This window comes from Chamaea fasciata, unplaced genomic scaffold, assembly GCF_029207755.1.
Source record: "Chamaea fasciata isolate MVZ Bird 193981 ecotype frontalis unplaced genomic scaffold, bChaFas1.0.hap1 SCAF_22, whole genome shotgun sequence".
Taxonomy (NCBI): domain Eukaryota; kingdom Metazoa; phylum Chordata; class Aves; order Passeriformes; family Sylviidae; genus Chamaea; species Chamaea fasciata.
The window spans coordinates 8883474-8908008 of NW_027094107.1; the positions used below are offsets into that span (position 1 = coordinate 8883474).

At 44.0% G+C, this 24535-nt stretch overlaps 1 protein-coding gene across 1 annotated transcript in view; it reads left to right on the top strand.

The window, feature by feature from the left end:
* TENM1 (teneurin transmembrane protein 1) overlaps positions 1-24535 on the top strand; it is a 256550-nt gene that overhangs the window by 186576 nt on the left and 45439 nt on the right. Inside the window, exons 15-21 of the mRNA XM_066202385.1 lie at positions 5552-5671; positions 7435-7696; positions 9319-9586; positions 13817-13960; positions 18416-18665; positions 19586-19606; positions 22102-22334. Coding sequence (XP_066058482.1) covers positions 5552-5671; positions 7435-7696; positions 9319-9586; positions 13817-13960; positions 18416-18665; positions 19586-19606; positions 22102-22334 — 1298 coding nt within the window. The remainder of the gene's footprint in view (positions 1-5551; positions 5672-7434; positions 7697-9318; positions 9587-13816; positions 13961-18415; positions 18666-19585; positions 19607-22101; positions 22335-24535) is intronic.

Genomic DNA, 24535 nt, shown 5'->3' on the forward strand with positions numbered 1-24535 from the left:
AGCTACACTGTGCTGCCTCTGTTCAGAAATCTTCCTCTGACATTGCCAATCTGTCATCTTGTGTCGGTTCTTCTCCTGGGGATTAAGATTACTGAAAAAAATACAGAAAGACAACTGCTGCTACGGTAAAAAACATCAGAAATCTGTGATCCAGCCTATCTGGTAAAGACCAAAGAATGCTTGGGGGGTTTTCATCTCCTTTGGGCAATTGCTGAAAAGTTTCTGTCTAGGCAGATGATGTTAACTCATGGCTGCCTGCACTGATTTTATAGCGTTGGTGGTTCAATGTGAAATGTTGGGAGGATTGGATGTAATAGTGGCGTGCATTTATTTCAGAGCACTGCCATCCATTCCCACTGGTGCTCCAGTTTTGCAAAGCCCTGTCTGCCTTTTTTTTTTTTTTTTCATTTCCCTTTACAAGAAATCTCTGAGACCGTTAGGAGGATTAAGGAGGAGACATCTCTCCAATGTTTTCAGTCTTGTGATTCAAATGACATTGTGCAGTGTTTTACTGTCCCACAGGTCAGTGGAACTCTAGTATGGGTGATGGTGTTTGCATGAATCTCACTGGAGACAAAATGATGTTGATCAGATCTTGGAAAGCCATCAAAAATGGTGGAGATTATCTCTGTCCTTCAGACTGGAACTGTTGGGTCTCTGGAATTTTCCAAATAATCTGAAATACCAAAGCTAGTTGTTCTGACAGCTGCTGAGACATCCAGCCCTCTGCATTTGCATCTTGGACTTCAGCTTAGGTCCAGTGTTTAAACAATTGGCTTACACGGTGCAGTCAGGATGTTGCATGAGCCATGGATACTGGATACTACACCAAAAATAACGTTAAGGGGCTACATGTTTGCAAACCATTTTACTTTCTGTCCTGTCAAAGCTGTGTCGTGTGCACGGGGTTTTTCCAAACTCCCACTTAGACTGTGCCTCGCTGAAAGGCAGGTTTGAGACGTTCTGGGTAAAGGGAAATGTACTTGCTTACATCAGGCATGGGTTTGACCTACTGCATGTAGCAGGGTGGAGCAGATTAAAATGTTTTTGTCGACTTCTGTTCTCAGGAAGGTTTTCAGCTTGTTTCTTTGCTGAGGTTTTTTTGTGTTTGTTTGGTTGGTTTGGGTTTTTTTTTCCATGCATGCTGCTGGCAAGCTATTTGACTCACTGCAAATTGCCCAGGAAAAGGGTCCAGTGTATGGTACTGAATTAATTACCCTTCAAATGCTGCTTACAGCAACAGTGTCAGCAGGAAGGAACAAATGTACCTCACTAGCCTTCAGCTTAATTCCTCTCACTGAAGATTTTAATCAGAAATGTAATACAGTAAATGGCATCTTCTGGTAATGTGACACTTGCAAATTGACAAGCTGCTTGACAGAGTTCCATATCTGAGCCTAATGTCTCAGCCCGAGGTGCTTATTGGGATCTTAACATGCAGAACAAAAGCCAAACAAGAGCAGGTGAGTAGCAGCAGAGCAAGGCAGGATGGTGGTGAAATAATAAAATGCTTTCCAAGTACTGAAGGAATACATCTAAAATTTAAACTTCTGTTCATATTTTAAATTAGAGATGTCAGACAAACTGCCTGACGGCAGAGACCTGAGATCCACAGGCTGGTGAGTTCCTCAGTTACTCATGGAATGATCCATGAAGCACTGACAGAGGAATCCTGCTTCTTTCAGGTCCCTGCAACCCCTGGGAATCTCAGCTTCCTCTGCAAAAGCCAACTGCTCCCTCTGGAGTTGCGGATTTAGCACAGCTTGCCAGGGGACTGGGAACATTTTTAATGCATTTGAAGACACTAAGGCAGCTTATCAGGGGCATGTTCCTGCCCAGCCTCGCCAAATTAGAAAAGACGTTTTTGCGCTTGGTGTCGAGTTAAAACCGCTTGGGAAGCCTTGGGTCTGGGGTTACACAACCAGCAGAGAGGTGGCTCCTGGGCAGAGTGTCCAGGTTATCCCCCGTGAGGAGGCAGAGCAGGGCAGTCCCCAGAGTGGGGAATGAGTCTGAGAGGCAGAAAACACAGTGCACTGAGGAGACATCAGCATCTGCAGAGGTTTCCCTGCTCAAATGGAGATGGGCAGGGAGTGGGAGCAAGGCCCGCAGCTCATCTGGGCAGGGGATGGATGTGGAGGCGAGGGAGCTGCCGGGACATCACTGCAGGGAACACGCTCTGAGAGCTCCAGGAGCTCTGCTGGGGGAGGAATGGAGTGAGAAGTTCTCTGAGCTGCAGGGAACCCTCGTGCTGGGGATGTGGAGCTGTTCTGGGGGCTGCAGGGCTCTGGGAACAGGGGAGAGCAGGTTGGGGGGGCTCCTGGTTATCTCCTGGGACTCCTGGTTATCTCCTGGGACTCCTGGTTACCTCCTGGGGCTCCTGGTTATCTCCTGGGACTCCTGGTTACCTCCTGGGACTCCTGGTTACCTCCTGGGGCTCCTGGTTATCTCCTGGGGCCCCTGGTTACCTTCTGGGGCTCCTGGTTATCTCCTGGGGCTCCTGGTTATCCCCTGGGGCCCCTGGTTATCTCCTGGGGCTCCTGGTTATCTCCTGGGACTCCTGGTTACCTCCTGGGGCTCCTGGTTATCTCCTGGGGCCCCTGGTTATCTCCTGGGGCTCCTGGTTAGCTCCTGGGACTCCTGGTTACCTCCTGGGGCTCCTGGTTATCTCCTGGGGCCCCTGGTTATCTCCTGGGGCTCCTGGTTACCTTCTGGGGCTCCTGGTTATCTCCTGGGGCTCCTGGTTATCCCCTGGGGCCCCTGGTTATCTCCTGGGGCTCCTGGTTATCTCCTGGGACTCCTGGTTATCTCTTGGGACTCCTGGTTAGCTCCTGGGGCTCCTGGTTAACTCCTGGGGCTCCTGGTTAGCTCCTGAGCCTTAGAGACACATGCTGCTCATAAAGGAACTGAAAAATGTTTTCATAGCTGCAGTCAATGCCAGAATTAAAGCTAATTCTGATCAAGTGCTTAGGCAAAGATTTAGTAGGTTCTGGTAATTCAAAAAGAGGCTAGAGAAGACTCTTCAGTTTAGAGCAGGTCATAAAGAGACATTAAATAACGAGGACAAATGTAGGAACACAGAGGCAGGCTTAGGACATTTAAAATCTAAGAGATTACAGAGAGAATTCAGTACAGATAAATGTAGAATAATGAGGTTTGTGTGTCTTTATCACACGCCGTAAATATGTGTGGCTTGTAAAATATGATGAATAAAAAAGGAGAATGTTGAAAGATAAGTCTCTTAATATTATTTATGAATAATGGGAAGTGAAGTGAATGAACGAAGCATAGAAAGACCGTGGATGAAATAATGGAGATTTTGATGAGCTGTTATCATACAAATCTGTGTGCTTGATAAAATATGAGGACAGAGTAGTGTCAGAAGCCAGGTCTGTGTGGAATGAACAAACAGGAGTGCAAGGATAACGCCCTGAGTAATGATCACTCCCAGGGCTCTCCCTCTCACACCAGCGTGTGTTGTAAATATATGGAGTGCACTCCTAAAGGTATTAGAAAAGAAAATGCCCATCTGTTGATGTTAGAAATACGGGGGAATAATCTAAACAAGTATTTTCTGCTCTGACAAAGAGTAATTGCACCTGGCTGTTCTGTTGAGTGAGTCTTGGGAGTCTGTGGGGACAAAGAGGAGCTCAGTTGCCTTCAGTGGAGCAGCAGATCTTGGGCCACAACCAATTTACTTCATGTAGAAAACGAAACAGGTGATAAATCAGAACTCCTGCTTTGCATGCTGGCAGTAATGCAGCGTCTCCCATTCCCCTGGGATTTATCAGCATCTTTCCATGGCCTGGGAGCATGGATTAGCAGCTGTGGTGAAAGGTGAACTCACCGAGGTTCATTTTTACCAGCTGCATCTTCTCAAGTCGTAGCCAGATGGGTTTGATGATATCATGGTGATAAATCAGTGTCCTGGTAGTGGCTTGGGAGAATGGGATCTTAAGAAGCATGTCAAATTTTTCAGAAATTTATGTTCTCCAATTTCTGCGTATGATTTCATTGGATCATGGTCAATTAATCTCTCTAGGGATATTTTTTTAATTCATATGTAGACTCCTAAATAACTTTTGTCTGAGGAGTTTTAAGTTTTTTCCTTTAGATCACGTATTCACTGTGCAGTGGATGTGTCTGTTGAGGTTTGCCACAAATTTTCAAATTGAGAAAGAAACATAGCAATGCCTAAATTTATGCTTGTCATTTATATTGAGTAACTGATGCCAGTTCGCTTTATAAGTATTCTGTTGGTTTTGACCCAAAATGTCTTCATGTTCCCAGAAGACTTGTGCATCCACTGTTCCGTCCATTACCTCGAACAGCAGTTCCAGGAAATGGGGGCAGCAGGATCAGGAGTTCCCAGGACCTGGGTTGGTTCGGCCGCTGGAGGTGTGTTGATGTGGTGTAGCTGACAGCCCAGGGCAAAAATACTGGGAGGAATTTCAGAGGAATGTGGCTTGTAAGCCCCTAGAAAATCCCACCAGGTCCTAGTCTGCACCGTGAGGATATTTTACTCCTCATCCTTTGGAGACCTGATTGCTTTATGTTTCTTTATGCAGATAGGTAAAAGGCCAAAGCTAGGACAGAGTAATTTCTTCAGCATTTCTGTGCCTGAGGTGAAAGGACAAAGGTGGAGGTTCAAACTGGACAGTAGGAAGAACCTGCCGTGGGTAGAGCACTCTCGCAGAGGCACTGGAGTGGGTTACTTGCTGAGCTTATAGAGTTAGACAAGCATCTGTCTGGGCTGACGGAGGCATGGTTGATGTAACCCGAGGCAAAGGAATGGACAAGATAAAGTCTTGTATTTCCTTTCAGCTCTCATTTTCTATGACTCTGTGATCCTGTTAGCCTCCGATTAGACACACTTAGTAACGAGTTCACTTTCCTGCCCACTGACCCTGATGTGCTCTGCTGTGCTGCCATGGTCCAAGCCCTGCACTGCATGTGAGGGTAAAGTGGGTGCCAGTCCAGCACATCCCAGAGGGAATTTGGAAGGGCATCACGTGTGGTGGGGGATGGAGGGAAATGCGTGTTACACTTGACTGGGCACCCTGTGAGTTTGGCTGTGTAACTTTCTGAAGTTGGGTGAAGCCCGTCTATCTCACTGCTGCCTTATCACATTAGCTCAGCTTTTTTCTAACAGACAGCAGTGCCCTATACCTAGCAGCAGGGAATGAGGTTTCATTCTCTCCTTTCACAAACCATCACTCCCTAGAGCTGCGGCAAGCTAAACCACACCATCAGTGAAACCTCTGCAGTGCCATTCCGTGGCAGAGCAAACAGTGCCCTGAAATACGTCAGGAAATGGGAATACATCCTCCCCGTACCAACAGTTCGTGGGAGAGTCTGTGTTGTCCTTATGGCAGAATGCTTTTTCTAATCAATCTTCGGGGCTTGTATGATTTTTCTTCCAAAAACCAAGAGTCACTGTGGCAGCAGAGTGGTTCTGTCTGTCTGGGACCACGGCACAGCCCAGTTTGTGGCCCCGGTGCCCTTCTCACCCTCCTGATGTTCGTAACTGTTGCCTTGTGCGGTTGTGTTGCAGACGGGCGTGTGTCATCCGGGGCCAGGTTGTGGCCGTCGATGGGACCCCCTTGGTGGGAGTGAACGTCAGTTTCCTGCACCACGACGAGTATGGATACACCATCAGCCGCCAGGATGGAAGGTCAGCCTCGCGTGTATGAGCCCCTCTGGTTTAGGTTTGTGTGGCCAAGGCCATCTGCCAACTCCTGCTCGTGTACAGAATGTTCACAGACATCACAGCTCTCAGTGTGGCTGGAGGATGACATCTGGCCTTCTGCTCTGGGAGCACAGTTGGCTGCAGCTCTCTCCAGTGAAGGGACCAAAGAAGAAAGAGAAGGAAAAAAACCCTGAACTGCCACGATGTTACGGTGTCATTCAAATTCCTGGAGTCAAAGTGGGCCAGGTCTGCTGTAACGGTGTCTTCTCGACAATGGAATATTTGCACAAGTCAGGTTTTCCAGGAAATATCCTGTCTTCCCACTTTTTGTTGTTGTTGTTAAGTGTGAATCATCCAGATAGTTTATTGAGGTGTCAGTGCAGTCAAATCCTTTAGTTGATCACCTGAGACACACAAGGAAAAGTGGGAACAGACTCTTTCCAAAGACAGATGGTTTAATTGCTGTTCCATAACCAGCCCTGGCTTCCCCTTCTGCACCAGCCTCGCAGGTCTGGGTTCATTTCTCCGAGAAGGTGAGGTTTCAATATGTTCTATATTGCACTCCGGGGTTGGCCATCCATTTGCAAGAGGGTCATGACTCGCTCCTGAACTTCAATTAAGCTGTTAAGGGCACTTTAAGCCTTCACCTTCCTTGGCTGGATTGTGAATTACAAGAAATCTGAAGCTGTCTTCCAGCAGGGAAAAAGTGCTGCAATTTGTCATTGTTGCCACATTTATTTTTTTTTTGTTTGGCTTTGCCAATTTATAGAAGTAAGGAAGGTGCATATTTATTTCACCTCAGTTTATTGACTTTCAAATAGCACTACTGAAAGTTAGTAATTATCATCTCCTCCTTACGCTAGCCTGGATGAAGTTGTTGCATTAAAATATGCTACCTGTATTTTGCTGTGAATGTAATCGGTGTCATTTGGGAAATGTGATGAGATATGCATAATTAAGTCTGACTCCTTATCACAGTTTGTTACCATCAAAATCCTCCATAATAGATGCATTCAGTGATACAGAGAGTGAAGTAGCTATTTACATATTACCTTGTGTTGCCTGACCGTGGGTGTCAGAAACTCTGGAAGCTGAGACTGTGCCTGATGCCTTCTGTGTCCCACTGTTCTGCAGCCCAGATGTGCCAAAGGTTCTTCGCAGCAGCTCCCAGAGGATCACCCTCCTTGTGTTCAAGAGCTGACTCAGTTCTCAGTGCAGTTAATCACCATCTTTCCCAAAAATTTCATATCCTGTGCAGGGAGGTCATATGCTCAGTGTACTCAACCTTTTCCTCCTGCTGCTTTTAGAAGAAGGGAAAGGCTTATGTTAATAGAGCCAAAGCCTAACGGGCTTTAAGCCTTCTTATTCTGCATGCTCTTCCTGCATAGATGATGAGTGGCATCCTTTTCCTGGGATGGGAATTGCTTTTCATATGAACCAAAGCAATTGGGTTCACACTCGTGTTACAGATGGCTCGTTAGTTTGATGTTAATTGATAAATAGAGGGGACAGAGGGCAAGTAACAGTGAAATTCTGTGCCTTGGTGTTGATGAACGCAGGGAGAAAGCACACAGAGGTAAAGCTGCTTTGTGGATACCAAGGAATGTACACTTGAATGATTTCTCATAGTAAATTAGGAGCTGTAATAACAAACATAAGGGTTTTGTTTGTGACGTGATGAAAGATGTGGTAATGTGATGAAAAAAAAAAAAAAGAAAAGAAAAAACAATTTGTTTTCTCTTTTCCAGTTTTGACCTTGTGGCTGTTGGAGGAATCTCCGTCACTCTGGTTTTCGACAGATCTCCTTTCATATCTGAAAAAAGAACACTTTGGTTGCCTTGGAATAGATTTGTCATTGTAGACAAAGTTGTAATGCAGAGAACGGAGTCGGAGACACCATCTTGTGACATCAGTGGCTTCATCAGTCCAAATCCCATTGTACTCCCTTCCCCCTTGACAGCATTTGGAGGGTCCTGTCCTGAAAGAGGAACTGTTATTCCAGAGCTACAGGTAATGAAAAGACTTTTAAATTAACAGTTTGTTCTGTTAGAACCAGGTTTACACAGTCTTCAAAGACAGTGAGCAAGTAACTGCTGTAATGGCATTCACTTGACACAGTAGCACCAAAGCCTATCTATTTAGTGCTGTTTAACAAGGTTCTCTTGTCTTTATTCTTTCTTTGCTTTTTAATATTTGAAGGTGCTTTATTTCTTACCTTCAAGTAGAAGAAGGTGGGGAAAGCTGACATGAATTATTATTGAAACCCTGGTTTGGTGATAGTGACGCACAAACCCATTCCTGGGTACAGATGAACAGTACGACTTCCCAAACATCACCGTGAGACGTGATTCCTTGGACATTCCTAGGGGTGTTCCATCCATTCACAGCTTTATGTCAGATTCTCGGGGTTTATTACTTTCTTTCCAAGGTACAGCAATTTTGACATGATCTTCAGGACTTCCTTTTTAATTTATTTTTTCTTGGCACTCCCTTAAGTGTTTAAAGTAATTTCTAATTAATCTAATAATTAACTGTTGTTTTACCTGGGACTTAAGAGAGGTTTCTTATAGTGTTGAGTTTCGTTGTATGTTTCCGGGGATTGAGCAGAAATTAACTGAGAATGATAGGAGACAGAGATATATTAGCCTGTATTAATACATGAATATTTCTTCCTGCTTTTCTGCTACAAAATGGAAAGGAATGTCAGATGTATGACAGAGAGGGCAGCTGGGATGTCAGCAGGAAAGAAGGGGAACACTGCAAATCAGAAACAGTAAAGGGAGCAGGATTTCCCTGGCAACACCACATTTCATATGTTGAAAGGACAAGTGCTGGCAGGCCTCCAGCTGTACCGCAGCAGTGCTGTGACAGTGATGCTGTTGCAGTGTGTAAATAAAAACGGTTGAAAGTGAAGTCATCTATTGTTAAATAAGGGAAATTTAAGAACTGGAAAACATAAACAAAACAGTTTGTCTTTTTCCGAGCAGGATGAATTTAACATTGTGACAGGTAGATTCGTTAGTACAGGAATGCACTAACATCATTAACCTTGTTAAGCACGGTCTAGTTTTCAGGTGGCTTTTGAGTGACTGTGGTGGCGCCCTCCAAGAAGCCATTCTCATCTCTTGCTGCTCCTCCTCACAGTCTGTCCCAGAGCAGCTCTGGTTTAGCAGGCAGGGTTTTTTCTTCCTCGACACTCCCCAGGTCAAGGTTATTGTCTCCAAAGCAGGATAGTATCTGAGCATCACAATGCATACGAGAGAAGGTGTGTGTATACTTGAAACATTATTAATTGTTAAGTAAACTGAGTAATTAAGACAAGGTAAAGCTGCACAGCTTGTTTGCGAGAGTATGTGCACGGATGCAGTATTCACTCCCCAGCAGACAGGAGAAAAGCATCAGAGGAAGAGGCTCTTCATCAAACAGCCAGCCTGCCAACCATTCAGTTGGCCAGGCAGTGTCTGGTGTTGGACACTGTGTCACGTGCCTGACGCTGCTGAAATAAACCCAGTGTTTATTTTTGTTTCAGTGTTTTCACAATTGTGAAACCTGAAATGATCACCTGCTCTCTTACCATTACACTCCTGCGCTTTTCCTGGCTGCGGATGCAATGATGTGGTTTTTTTCCCAAGGTGGTCCAGGAGGAAATTGCAATTCCCTCGAGTTTTGTGAAGCTCAGTTACCTCAGCAGCAGGACACCGGGGTACAAGAGTTTGCTGCGCATTATTCTGACCCACACAACCATCCCTCCCGGAATGGCCAAAGTCCACCTCATCGTTGCTGTTGAAGGTCGTCTGCTCCAGAAATGGTTCCCTGCTGCAGCCAATTTGGTGTACACGTTTGCCTGGAACAAGACAGACATCTATGGACAGAAGGTTTCTGGTCTGGCTGAGGCAATGGGTATGTAGAATCACCTTGGTGTAAGTAGAAGCACTCACACGCGTCAAGCCAGGAAAACATGGCAAATAAATTTTGTTGCTGCTCCTACGTTCTTTTAAATCAAATGCCTCTTTAGCTGAAGTCACTGAAGCGACTTGTATGATTTCCCAAGAACATTTATTTTCTTGTTCTTCCAATGTCATCTTTCTAATTTAATCAATTTGAAAATTCCCTTTTCCCTCAGAGAATGGTTTTGTACTAACGGCATTATATTCAGCTGTCTCTGGTTTTGAATGTTACTTTGAATATGACCTTTGGTGTGTCATTGTTTCTGTCATTTTTTGGCTGTGACATTTAAAATGTCATTTCCGCTTAGGGTTTGCAAAATTCTAACTTTTGGGCATCCTTTCTTACTACATTTCATGTCCCCAACAGTTAAAACTAATGGATTTGTTGTTTAAAGATGTTTATCCAAAACCCATCATGTTTCATTGGCTTTGTTCAGCAAGCAGCACAGGCTGTTCTGAGAATTGCTACAGAAGTGCTGTCTGTGCAAACACATTTTATTTAGCCAGCATTTTTTCTTTCATTAATTTCATGATTTGTTTTTTTAAGGGCTTTCTGGTTTTTTTTAATTTAATTTGATGTTATGTTGTTTAATGGGCTAATAGATGCTTTGTATTAGAATGACTTATTTTACAAGCAAAGCTTAGTGTTGTGAATGGACCCACGGAGTTCTGTAGCAGTTCTGTTTGCTCTCTAGGACCAGGAGCACTGGCGGGTCAGGCTGGGGTGACAAGGAATGTGTGAGGGATTCCATACCTCGTTCCATGTCTGCAGATGTTCTGAGGGGCAGGCAGGAGCTTCCTTTGGATCTGTGATGTTCTCCATGCAGGCAGACGCAGAAGGTGCCAGGCAGGCTCTGCAGCTCCCAGCTCTGCAGTGTCACAGGGACTGCGTGCCCACACTGCTGGGCTGTGGGGAGGCAGTGGGGAAAAGGAGCATTACAGCCTCTTCCTTGTCATTCGAACGTTTTCCTTGTCATTCATTGTCATTAGAGCATTTTCTTTGTCATTTCTTCTCTGAGGATGATGCAGAGACACAGGGATGTCCGTGGTGGTCACCACACCAAACTGTGGGGCGTGATTCCATAAGGCAATAGGCAAAGGAAAGGGTCAGCTGAAGCTTTTCCCAGAGCGGTGGTCCCACTGTGTCCCTGAGCACACACAGCACGGGCTGCTGCCTGCAGGGGCATTCCCACCTTCTCTCCTTGCCCATGGCCACCACTCACATTCACTGGATCATGAAATGAGCCAGATCAGGAACAAATTCAGCTGAAAACTGAAGCAACCAAGGAATAAGTGATACATTTTTGGCTTCATTAGTTTCCTGATCTGCTGTGAATGCTCATGCAGAAGCTCAGGTCTTCTCATTCCAGCTGTAGCTCACACGTGGCATTGCCCTAACGGAGTCCAGACTCCACCCTTGGGTGCCAGGTCTCCAGGGCTGCTGCATCACCTCTCCTGTCAAACATCCTGCACTCCTGGTTCCCATCTGCACAGGGGGAGGGCACTTTGCTGGGGTCGGTCAGGTGCTGGCACTGCCAGCGAGGCTCGGAACAGCCCAGGTGTGGTGTGAGGCAGGGAGCAGCAGGGACCTTCTCAGCCTCCTGAGATGCAGGAGACCCTGGGAGGGGGCAGATCCAGCCTGGGCCCATTGCTGGGACCAGTCCTGTTTGCTGGGACCAGTCCTGTTTGCTGGGACCAGTCCTGTTTGTTTGCTGGGACCAGTCCCTGTTTGCTGGTTCCAGTCCCTGTTTGCTGGGACCAGTTCTGTTAGCTGGGACCAACCAGTCCCTGTTTGCTGGTTCCAGTTCTGTTTGCTGGTTCCAGTCCTGTTTGATGGGACCAGTCCTGTTTGCTGGTTCCAGTTCTGTTTGCTGGTTCCAGTTCTGTTTGCTGGTTCCAGTTCTGTTTGTTTGCTGGTTCCAGTTCTGTTTGCTGGTTCCAGTTCTGTTTGCTGGTTCCAGTTCTGTTTGCTGGTTCCAGTTCTGTTTGTTTGCTGGTTCCAGTTCTGTTTGCTGGTTCCAGTTCTGTTTGCTGGTTCCAGTTCTGTTTGTTTGCTGGTTCCAGTTCTGTTTGCTGGTTCCAGTTCTGTTTGCTGGTTCCAGTTCTGTTTGCTGGTTCCAGTCCTGTTTGATGGGACCAGTCCTGTTTGCTGGTTCCAGTTCTGTTTGCTGGTTCCAGTTCTGTTTGCTGGTTCCAGTTCTGTTTGTTTGCTGGTTCCAGTTCTGTTTGCTGGTTCCAGTTCTGTTTGCTGGTTCCAGTTCTGTTTGCTGGTTCCAGTTCTGTTTGTTTGCTGGTTCCAGTTCTGTTTGCTGGTTCCAGTTCTGTTTGTTTGCTGGTTCCAGTCCCTGTTTGCTGGTTCCAGTTCTGTTTGTTTGCTGGTTCCAGTCCCTGTTTGCTGGTTCCAGTCCCTGTTTGCTGGTTCCAGATCTGTTTGCTGGTTCCAGATCTGTTTGTTTTTGCAGTGAGGGAAGGTTCCAAGTGAGCTGTTGGCACATGTTTGTGCAAATCCAGAAATCAGGAAATATTCTAATATTTCTACTATTCTAATATTTCTAATACAGAAAACATCTAATGAGTGTGAAGTCCAGAACACATCCAGACTTTAAAACATTTTAATCCAATTACACAGCACCTCATGAAATGGGACTGTAGTCAGCTTCCCAAATTAGGAGTAGATGAGCTTTGTGTGTTTAAATATGAATAAAGCTTACACAATAGTGCTGGATAGTAACTTTTAAATTATTTAATTGGTGCTTAATTTTTTCTTTTCCTTAAAGTTTAGGTTAATTATGCTTCTTTCCAAATAGGAGGAAAAATCTTGATATTTTAAGTGCATTACTAGCATGCTTTGTTAGATTCCAATAAAGCTTTATTTAATTTGGCACGCTGCAGTTACTCAGGGACCTTTATCTGCATCCATTATATGAATTTTTGTCAAAAATAATTTCTTCTGCCGGTATATTAGCAATATTTAATAATGCATTCTGTTTCAGATTTCATTTTAGTTAAATTAAATCGGAGCAGGTTGAAGTCCTGGAAGTCAGGATTATAACCATCTGCTTTTGGTTTTCTAAATATTAGAAACATCTGTATTTTTCTTGGGGGTTATTGACAGCACTGATCACATCACCAGTTACAGAAAACAAGACTTTCTGAGCATATTTCCACATGCGAATGGTTCTGTTCAAACTTGTTGGAGAAATGTTTGCTGGCATCTGTCCAGTCCCCCAGCTCCTCACAAGAGGCCATTTTCTCACAGTCAACAACTGAGACGACAAAGCAGCATTTTCTGCTCTGAATAAATAAGCACCCTGTTAGGGCTGGTCAAAATATTTTGATTGTTTACCGTAATGGAATTTAGGTGGTATTAAAATTATGTGGGGTTTAAGTAAAATCTACCTGAAGCTGTTACGTAGAAAAAGTGAAAAGAAACAATTCCTTTTTTTTTTTATTTTGGAAAGGTTGAAGTATTTCAGTATTTCCTGGGTAAAGCTGTGGAATTTGGTGTCAAAAAATATTCTTCCTTTATGAATGAGTTTCACTGAAATCAAGTAAAGTTAGAGATAAATTTTTTTTTGAAAGGTTGGTATATTACAGATGTCAAAAATTATGAAGTTTTGTTTTGTTTTATGGAAGTACTAAAGGAAAAGGGTTTTAATCAATTTGAGTTCCCAAGTCCCACCATCCTTAGGGAAATTCAAGATTTTTCCTCAGGTATTTTGGTAATGTGGAAGCCTGATAAGATAAATGTGCAATTCTAGAAATGTTCAGCTTGTCAATCCATTTCTGCCTAACTATAATTTTTACAGTCAGCAAACAAATTAAAACCAATTTGTTTTAGCATGGATTCTTCTCTGTTTAAGCTGTTATTCAGGTAATTAGCAGAAATGCAATAAACAATCAAGTCAGGAGTCGTTGGAGGAGATTTATAATCTTATGAAATCCATAACTGATACCACAGACAGATTTCTGCTTTGAAGCAGTAGTAACTATAGCTGAAATAACATACTAATCTCTTTAAACCCTTTTTTCAAAGAATACCATACAACAGCAGCAATCAGGCAGAGGGAAATTAGTGGCATCATTACTTGAGAGATGAATATCAAAACCTGGAGTGAAAACCTGCGAAGCAGTTCACAGAGAGAAAGGTGGACTGAGAGATCTTTTAATTATTTGTTTGCAGTGTCGGTGGGATATGAATATGAAACATGTCCTGATTTCATTCTCTGGGAGAAGAGAACAGTAATCCTGCAAGGCTTTGAAATGGATGCATCAAATCTGGGTGGCTGGTCTATAAACAAACACCACGTACTAAATCCACAGAGTGGTAAGTCCCTCCTTTATTAACTGCCCACGCAGAAGGAGAATACAAATTTTAAAGGAATTAATTGTTCAGATTTTAAGTGTTACACTTCCTAATGTGTAATCCTCTTTGAATGTGCCCCCTCATTTGTTGAGAGCTGAACTGCAAATGCCACGTGAAAGGATATTTTTAATGTTCTGGCTCCCAGGGTTTAGACATTAATATCACTGACACATTGTGGTCGTTGGATGGGAAAAGGGCAAACCGATTTGGGTTCATTCTCACCCGGCTGGTACAAGTGCCACATTTCGGGTCAGCCTGTGGTGTGTGATATTGCCAGTGAAGTGTCCACACCCCCGATTCACCCTGTGCCTGCCTCAGTTTGGAGCAGCCCAGCCCCAGGCAGGCTCAGCCTGTGTGGTCACAGCCCAGCCCTCCAAAGCCCGCAGCTTTGGGGTTTTGGGGCTGCCCACTCTGGGGGCAGCACAGGGAGTCCCTCCTCGGGACAGGCCGTCCTACACCCTGCAAAGCATTAGTCAAAAGGCCGTAAATGCTTTGGGTGTCCTATCAGCCCTGCAGAGATATTCTCCAGGCATGGAGGCTTGAGTATTTCTCCCATTGCTTCTATTTTACACCTGGGGAGGTTTCTTTTCTTCCATGAACATCCATGATCGGGAACCAGTGGGACCAAATTATTAAAACAGTCCTTGTAGATAAATTACGGTAACTATATATGGTTTTGCCAATAAACAGATATCTCATTGTCCAGGAGAAGAGAAGCTCGAGGTCAGATTTTAGCACTTGTAAGTCAACAGAGTACTGGATTCAGTAAAGTTCTCTCAATTTGCTCCGGCTGAGAGTCAGTCCAATAAAATCTATTTCCATCTGCAAACTTCTGCTGATGAAGATTCATGCACAGATGTCTGGCTCTCAAGTTTTACAAGTTCTGTTGCTGCATGCACAGCTACAGTATAAATATTCCAAATACAAAAGGTCAGATTTAGTTTGTAAATTATCTGGATTTCTGTTTTGATTTAAAATAGTCTGACATTTTAAACAGCAGTTCTTTCATTCCCTGTCTTACTGGTTTGTATAGATTGTCTCCTCTAAATGCCAGCTATTGACATTTAACAAAGAGAAATCTGACCTCAGTCAGCTGAGCCCCCAACTGTGAGTCCCCTAGTCGGCTCCTTGGTGCCAATTTACCACTTGCGTAGTTTAATTTCAGGACTAAATTGCTGGCAGTAACTCCAATTTATATGACTGTCTGCTAACTGCAGTGGTTACTACTCCAATTCACCCCGCAGGCGCTCCCGTGTCCCGGGGTTTTGTAAAGCACACAATCCCAGCCCGGGATTGCTCTCCTGGGCACCAGGTACGTGGTGACAAATCCGTGGGTTGGTGACAAACGGCTTCCTGTCCCCGTGCCGGCTGTGTGGCTGCGAATGCCAGAGGGCACTGCCCTGTCAGCCCCAGCCACCTCCTCTCCGATGGGCTGTGCCCGGTGCTCGGGAGGGGATTGCAGCTCCTCGCCTGCTCCTCCTCTTCCTCACCTGGCCCTGCTCTGCCGGGCACCGCCGAGGCTGAAGTCAGGGCAAGCTGCCGGACATCCCAGCCCATCGCCTGCAGACACGGGAGGGATGGAGAGGGCACGAGCCCCCCCGCCGTGGGATGCAGGGTCTGTCCTGTCTGCAGTTTGCATTTCAGGGATGGTCACAGGCTCCTCAGGGCTGTCACAGCCTCTGAGCACCCGCACCTGCCCCAGCCAGAGAAGCAGCCGAGGGCACAAAAATGACTGTAACGAAGCCGGTGCACCCCTACCAGAGCAGCCTGTGGGCTCGTATGAAAGCAACAAAAGGAAATAATGAACCGTGGTACCCAAAAGGATAAAAATAACAAGGGCGCTTCTGGTCTTACCCAGAAACAAGTCAACTGCACTTCCATTTCAGATATGTAAAATGGGCTTTAAATAAGGACCAGAATGTGATTCAAACTAGAATTATGTATTTCAGGCTTATCTCCGTGCCACCATGACTGATATGAAAAGCATTGAGTAGCCTTCTTGAGTATGAATATATTAAGATTTTTCACTTTTTAATTAAAGCATCTCCTCTGAATGTATGAAGAACTGCTCTTTTTAGAATGATGAAACTTTTATGATTTTGAAACACTGCCACTGGATTAACTACAGAAACATCATTGGAATATAACATTCTCTACTGCAAATTGCAATTTTATTTTCAAACTAAAACTAGAAACACTTTGCTTATATCTGACTTCAGCCATTAAAGCCTGGTCACCCAGCAGGGCTGCTGTGCACAACATTCCTGCTCAGAGCCAGGGGAGATCTTCTTTCCCTCCCCAGGAAGGCTGCTCATTTTAGAGAAGGTACAAAATAAACTGAGTAACAAGGAATAGAGGCAATTTTACAGGCTTGCAGTTCACAGCAATGTGGAGGTGCGTGCACTGACACGCAGAAACCTTAGCAAGTGAAAACTGTGTCCTGCTGCCTGATTGGCTACTGCAAGGATTTGCAAAAATAAAAAAGAAATGATGCCTGGTTCCAGCAGAATTGATGTGAAATAACAAATATTGTTCCAATGTGGCTGTCCCTGGAAACTGAGGATTTTTAAAGGTAAGCAGTTTTGCATCAGTCTGGCTGTTGGGTTAACAAAGGATCACATCCCTTCTCAGCTGTACTCCAGTGCTCTTTTCCCACTTTTTTTCCCTCGCCAGTTTGATCACTTCTAATTTGTGACATGATTAGAGTTTTATTGTTTTTTTGTACAAGGTCTTTGTCGGTTTGGAGGATCATCAGGGCATTTCTCGTAATCAAGAAGAGAGCAGATACCATAAATATTAGTTCCTACACTGAGGTCCTTTAAAGACACCTGTATCTCATGAATACCAATGAATGTGCTGTTAACTGATTTTTCAGGGCGTTATTTGAATTAATTTTTTTCTGATGGCCAAGTGCACTGATTCCATTGTTATTTATCTCGGGCAAGGAAGAATAGTTTTTGAGGGACTTTCTGCTTTAAGGTGATTTCAACCCCTGTGCAACAGAGCATTAATCAACTAAATTTAAAGCAGCAGCTCAAAAGCCTGATATTAAGCACACACTTACATTTATTGACAGCAAAAGGTATTCTCCAGAGCCATAATTATTTACTGGCATTTGTAAGAGGGTGTTGAAAGATTACCTTAACATTGTCATTTCAGACAAAGGGCAGCATCTTCATTTCACAGTATTTTTATCCAGTGCATAAGAGAGAATATTGCCATTTATTTTACAGGCATATTTCCAGGATGTTTTCTTTTAAGCCATCATTCAAACAAATCTATGTATTCTGTCCTCTATTGTTCATAAATACTTTTTTTTTTAAATATAATTCCCTTCAAAATAGCTGTGGTAGCATTCACTAATTTCCAAGGTGAATTTTATCTTCGGATTTACCTGAAAGTCACAAAAAGTAGTTTAAAGAAAAGTTGGTAGAGACAATACATAAATAGATTTGCTGTGCTTTGGGAAAACTCAGACACGTCTCAACATGTACTTCCTGCGCTGTCTAGAATATTCTCATTTCCCAGCATGAGTCCTCCAGAAAGTAAATTCCCTTGTGTTTGTTCCTTTAATAGTGCCAATTTTCTGATGAAGGACTGGAGCTTTCAAGGGAAATGAGGAATTTGGACTAGGGTCTAAGAGAGTGCCTCTCTTCTCTTCGCAGTAGCCAAATTCTTGCAGTAACCTGTCATTTCAGAGATACTTCTTAAATACGTTACCACATTGTTACTTAAAATAAACTTAAAAAATAAATCTTTGTACTAGTGCTGGTATCACCAACCTAGAGGAGACTTTGAATACTGTACACCGTGCTAGAACACACTGGTTTAGCCTTTGAGGCAGAAGGTGGGATATTATTGCTGGGGAGACACTCACTGGTGCCTGACAATTGCTCCTTGACTCTTAACTTGGCTCTGCTGCACTTGGCACCATTTTCATTTACCATGAAGGACTCACAGCTGAATCTGAATATCGATTTTGTACTGCCACTCGGCGCTCCTTTGTGAAGAATGCGCAGTGGTCCTGCTATTAATCTCCTTTAATTAAATATTCAAACTGCCTAAGAAATTCCTCTGCTGCCTAATAAAAATTTATGAATAAAAGGAATATTAAAGCAGTAATCCCCAAGAAATCAGATAGCACTGCAATTAGCAGTCAATTTGTTAGAGCATTAACCAACCATGAGTTCTCCTCCTGATGTTGGCTTTAAAATAGCCACTGGCCACTGCTGAGCAAAATGGTGACGGTGAAGCTTGGGATGCACAAAACTGGAAAAGATTCGTGGAAGTCTTCAAAACACCAGCTGTTTGTTGCTGTTTTGGTGACCTGGTTTTCGAGAGGATGTTGTAATCCAAAACCACGGAGTGGTTTAGATGCCACATTTGGGTATTTTTGTCTCTGTTTTCTCCCGTTAGGGATTGTGCACAAAGGGAACGGGGAGAACATGTTCATTTCTCAGCAGCCCCCGGTGATCTCCACGGTGATGGGCAATGGGCACCAGAGGAGTGTGTCCTGCTCCAGCTGCAATGGGCTTGCCCTCAGCAGCAAACTCTTTGCCCCCGTGGCCCTGGCTGCTGGCCCCGATGGCAGCGTCTACATCGGGGACTTCAACTACGTCCGGCGCATCTTCCCCTCTGGAAATTCCATTGGCATTTTGGAGTTAAGGTAAAAAAAATAATCGCCTTTCTCTGGTCGGTGTGCCTCATCCTGGCTCCGATGTGCCTGTGGAAACCAGGGTGGGCTTTTGTCCCTTGGGGCTTGATGAAGTAGCCACTTGTAGTTGGTTTGTGGCCATGTGTGTCGCCAGCTATCAAACCAGAAAACGTACACGTACTTTTAGTCATCAGTTAAATACAAACCAGAAAACTTACGCTTACTTCTAGTCATCAGTTAAATAGAATGTTTTAAGTGGCCCTTAGAACGGGCCTTGCGTAATGAATTTCTGCAAATTGCAGAATTTATTTATTAATACAGCTGATTTTTCTTCCAGTGGGGTTTTCCATGCGTTCTCTCCAGAAGTTAAAATATACCATGATGCGTATTTTTGCAGAAAGCTGCATAATTGCACAGCAGACATGCAGAGTATCATGTCAAGTCACAGCACTGGGCCTACAGACTTGCCATGTAATTAATTAACTAATTGATTATTACAATTCCGTTGTTCCTCATGCAGCAAAGGCTGTGGCTCAGTTTGAGCAGACAGGAGCAATCCTGGCAGCACAGAGTGCCAGGCTGAGCCTGGGCTGCCCTTAATGACCCCCCTGTAATTATCACCCCAGCTTCCCGTTCCCTTTGGGGGACACAGGGGATGGCAGGAACGATTTTGGACATTAACACATGAAATTTCTCGTATTTAGCATCCACCTAGCTAACGTTGCTGGGAATGATTCTGTGTGCTGATTGTTCAGAATTGACTTGGCAATGAGTGGGCAGTGCGAAGGAAACAGTTTGAGAGAAAGAAGCACCAAGAGGATAAACAATGTTTTGTTGGTGGGATACAGGTCTGTGAGCAGTCAGGCAGAGAACACAGTTCTGTCGAGGACTAACATTTCTTGTCTTTTTCTTTCCTTTTAAACCTGAACCAGGAATAGAGACACAAGACACAGGTAAGTAAAACGTAATAACTGGTATGTGAACCATGTTTGAGGAGACAGTCTTACAAAAGTCCTTTTAGAAGTCTGGGTATAGGGAAACACTCTGAATTGAATAAGTATAAACGGCAATAAATACAAATGTTTATGAAATCCACTTTTGTTTATAGTACAGAAAGTTTGATTTGTTCCCGTTGACGATGTAAAGTCTCCCTCTAAAAATCAGTTTGCTGATTACCAAGAGGAGATGGAGAGTTTTAATCCTGAACACTGAGAGTACATTTCATAGCTGTCATACCCATTTCACATGGTGTCTGACTGATCCCAGATACAGGATCCAGGGAAACAGGAGTTGCAGCTACAAAAAAATAGTTCAAAAGGTTACAGAAACCCACTGTACCTCAGTGAACTGTTCCAGCGTACCATGAGCTTTAAAACCTGCCAGGTACAGAGTGCAGAGCCCAGAACTGAAGGTGCTGTGTCAAAGCTCAGTTGGCTGCTCCAGCTAGAGACAAAGCAGTGGCTTTGCCCCTTTCCAGCTGGCATTTTAGCATTGCAGTTCAGGGATTTCTGTGAAGGAACGAACGTTGCACGTTCAGCTCCCGCGACAGACGGTGAGGGAGGGAGCTGGTCCAGCGGCCCAGCTGCAGCAGCGATGCTGTGTGCTGGAAAGGGCCAGCAAGGCACTCTGTCTCCTCAGAAATAAACTTCTGAGCCTTCCAGTGCTTAAATGAGATAAATAAGCCAGCACTAGCACGATATGAGACAGTGACTTCATGACATGGTGGGGAGCAGAGTGGGGACAGAATAGTACTGAAAAGATGAATTTTAAATCCTAGTCTACTTCATGTAGTTTTCAAAAGGCTAATTGAAATCGACTCAGATTTATATCTGATTTCAATCTCCTGCAAAAATAGGAAGTTTTTTTAAATTGTGTTCTGTTTTTTACCAGTACTCTTTCAGCATTTTAGTATGCAAGGCTTTAAGCATAAACATGAAGAGTTTTCTAACAGCTGGTCTATTAAATGTAACGACAAGGATGACAGAAAATGTGTCTACAAGGAGAATATAGAGTGACCCCTGGTTCTCTGCACTTTCTGCATGCTGAACAACATGTTTGTTTAAAACCTAGAATTCTCCTTGCAACTTTCTTCATAGAAATGTTTTATTTCAAATTCATCATTTGTCTGGCCAGTCACTCCTGACCTCCATCCCGAGAGCAAAAATGATTCTTGCTATTTTCCACAAACAAATTTTATAGTGGTGATACTTTGGCATTAATTGCTTTTAGCTCATCCTCTTACTCATCTTTCGTCAGAGCTCTGCCCTCTCATTCCCTGTGACTCCCAGGGCTGGGTTTCACATCTGCTCCCCAGCTCTGGGAATGTCCCTGAGCACTGTCAAACCCACCACAAACAGAGCTGGCCCAGGTGAGAGGAGCGACTCACTTCACAACTTTGCTGCGGCAATCTTAAGTGTTGGTTCATTGTACCCATATTGATGAAATACATCCAAAAAAAAAAAAAAAAAAAAAAGGATTTTTTACAATCTTTTTTAATCTAACTGGGCATACAGAACCCAGCCACTTGTCAGAAATCTCCTCCTCCCCCTTAGAGGAACACGGTAGTTGTTAAAATATAGTCTGAGCACCTCAACTCTCAGCCTGTGCCTCCCTCCCACCATTTCAGTAACCAACTGTGTGACTGAAAGGATGGATCTCCGTCTGGATTTTTAGTTAGGCCCCACTGCAGGCTCAGCAGGCTCAGGACATTTAGCATGGTGTGCCACGTGCCTGAAAATTTTCTTCAGACTGGAGATTAACTTTGCACTGAAAAAGAGCCTAAGAGTCCTACTGGATAATAGGATGCAGCCCAGTTTTCAGATTAGAATTTATGACCCCCACCATTTAATTAACATATGTAAATATTTTTTTAAATAACATTTTATAATCTCAATAAGGCAGTGACAGTGCATGAATTATGGTGCATTAATTCACGCCTAGTTGCACTGACAGTACTTGGCCTTCTGCCTTGCTCCTGACAATGGAGTCGGCATGAATTAAGGCACCATATTTCACACCTTCATATTTCCTAAGGTTTAGAAACAGATAAAAATAACCAAGAGCGGGTATTTGCACAACAGCCTGTGACTCACTTTGCTGCAACTCATAGATTTGTTTTGAGTGCCAGGAGTACTAGGAGGTATCAGATACAGAAAAACGATCTTGCTTTTGAGAGTAATGATTATAAGTCAGCTGAAGTCGCTCCAGTTGGCTTTATCCTGAGTGGTTTGGTGCCGGTGGGCAGACACCAGCGTCTGCCCCAGCCCCCTGACCCGTAACTCAGTGGTCAGGCTCTGTAGCAGGACACTGGTGGTGTTTTCAGATGCTCTCACATCTCTGTCCTCTTCAGATCACTGAGCTGATGTCTGCAGATAAGTAGAGTGCAATTCTGCCACAGAGACGAAAAAGAAAAAACAGTTGACTTTGCTGCTCTTCTCTTGTGTTTCAGTACAAGTCCTGCACACAAATATTACTTGGCCGTTGATCCCGTGTCAGAATCCCTTTACTTATCAGACACCAACACCAGAAAAGTCTACAGAGCCAAGTCTCTGACTGAAACCAAGGATCTGGCCAAGAATGCAGAGGTGGTGGCAGGAACGGGAGATCAGTGCCTTCCCTTCGACCAGAGCCACTGTGGGGATGGAGGAAAGGCCTCCGAGGCCTCCCTCAACAGCCCAAGAGGTAAGGAAAGGCCAAATGTGGGTACTTGGTGCCATTTCCTTTCGTTGTTTAGCGACTCAGGCAGCTGGGTGTGCGGAGAAGTGTCTGTGGCCATGGTTTAACCAACTCTTGGGCCAGATCTCTTCACGAGGCTCACTCCCGTCTGCAGTACAGCCAGCCCTTGATGAGGGACCAGCATGGGCAGCAGGCTCCAGAATCCTCTGATTACTCTTCCCCGTGTGACAACACTCCTCTTTCATTACCTTTCAATTGCAAGGTGGCAACATTTAATTATAGGTAACTCTTAAGCAAATTACACGGTTTCAAAGGCCGTTTTTTTAGATTTTGTGCGCCAGGTGAGTGTTGCAATGACAACAGAGCTTACTCATACGCAGTAAATCAGGGCCGTTCAAATCAGCCAGCAAAATCGAGTTTATTTGGAGCTCTAGTTTGTCCTTTCTTATTAAGACACTTAGCAGAAGACGAGCATCTCCCCTGCTGCACATGAAATCAGCGTTTTGCTGCAGCCGAGTGCACCCAGCGCTGTCACGGGCAAAAGGCAGGTGAAGCCTGGAATCCCCACCAAAGCCACCATTAATCCCCTCGCGGTGTGCACTGGAGCTGTGATAAAATCTCAGGATTTGGTGTTCCGGAGCAGCTGCTGGGGCACAGCTCCCAGGAAATCCCTGGAAAAAAGGGATCTGAGCCCTCCTGGGCAGAGCCAGTGTGGGCTGTGCCGCTGCCCCACTCACAGCTGGCTCCAGGGAAGGGTTTGGTTCTCTCTCCTGAGCTAATCAGGGAAGGCTGCACATCAGCAGGAAATCCGAATCTACATCCAGGCCGAAATGCCTCTAAGACAAGCAAATAATCCTGGCTTAAGGTTTAGCAAGAGACACATTGTAATTACAGAGCGACTTCAGCGGGTCTTTAATGATAGGCGGTAGGTGTGAGGTAAGTACAAAGAAATGCTAATCTTCAGGCAGCTAATTAATGTAATGAATCACTGCTAAAAATAGTAGAAAGCAAAGGTTTTCAGGTCCTTTACCAGGAAAAGTGTGGTCCTGTGAACGTGATCAATATTTTATTTCTCATTACAATTGATTATATCCAATTACAATACAATCAGTTGTTCCGTCTTATTTTCTTAGTGGGGAAAGACATTGATGAAAATGTTGTGATAAACTGTTCGCTTTAAAGATACTCCTACTGACTTCCTTAGTAGAAGGTTCCAGTCATAAAGAAATGAGGAATAAAAACCGCAGTCAGGAGTTCTCGGGCAGCCAGCAATTATTAAACAGAAATTGCCAGCACACAGTGACTCTTGTATTGGCAAATTCAGGCAGTGACTCCCAGGTGCTTTAGATTCGTGCATCTCCTCTAAATAACATCAGCTTGAAAAGATCCAGTTTATTGGGTTTTTTATGTTAATCTCCAGGCAGTCTGGAGTGCCACGTGCCCTTTTTGCCCAGGGCCTGACAAAATGCAGCATCAGCTGCTGGTCCCCAGCAGGGTGAGCAGTAGGAGACAGACATGTCTACCATGCTTTAATACACTTTCAGAGATCCTTTTGGATCGCTTTATTTTCTTTGTTCTTCAAATACTTGTCAAGTCAGAAGATGTCATATTTCTATTGAAATAACATTCCAACAGTATAAAGAAAACTATTTTCTCTAGGCAGCAGGAAGTTTTGACAAAAACTTCTTAAGCGTGTTTAAAAATCCTTGGACACACAGACACGCAGTGTTATGTGGCATTTGACCACAGAAAGAAATGAATTGTTTCTATAATAATGATAATAATTAAATTAATGATATAATTTCTATGATAAATGAACTGTTTCATACCTCCGAGATTTTTACAGTGCAACAATAGGTCCCAGACAAAGAGTAATTGCCAAGTTATGATTAAATATAATCACTTGCATTATTCCATGAATAATTTGTATTTTTTTAAGCTGATACAGGATTATTATTATTATTATTATTATTATTATTATTATTATTATTAGCTTTTTTACTTTGCTTGCCTGCTTGTTTTTGTCCTGACCGTTCATTTGTTCCACTATAAATGAAAAGTAAATTTCCCCCTTTATTTGCCTAGTGACCAGGAATTAAATGCCAGATGGGCAAATATCATGAAGTGACACTAATCAATCCTGATTTCGTCTTTCCACAACTCTGGTTTCACAGGTAGCAAACGCATGTAGTTTTGTTCATTCTGTT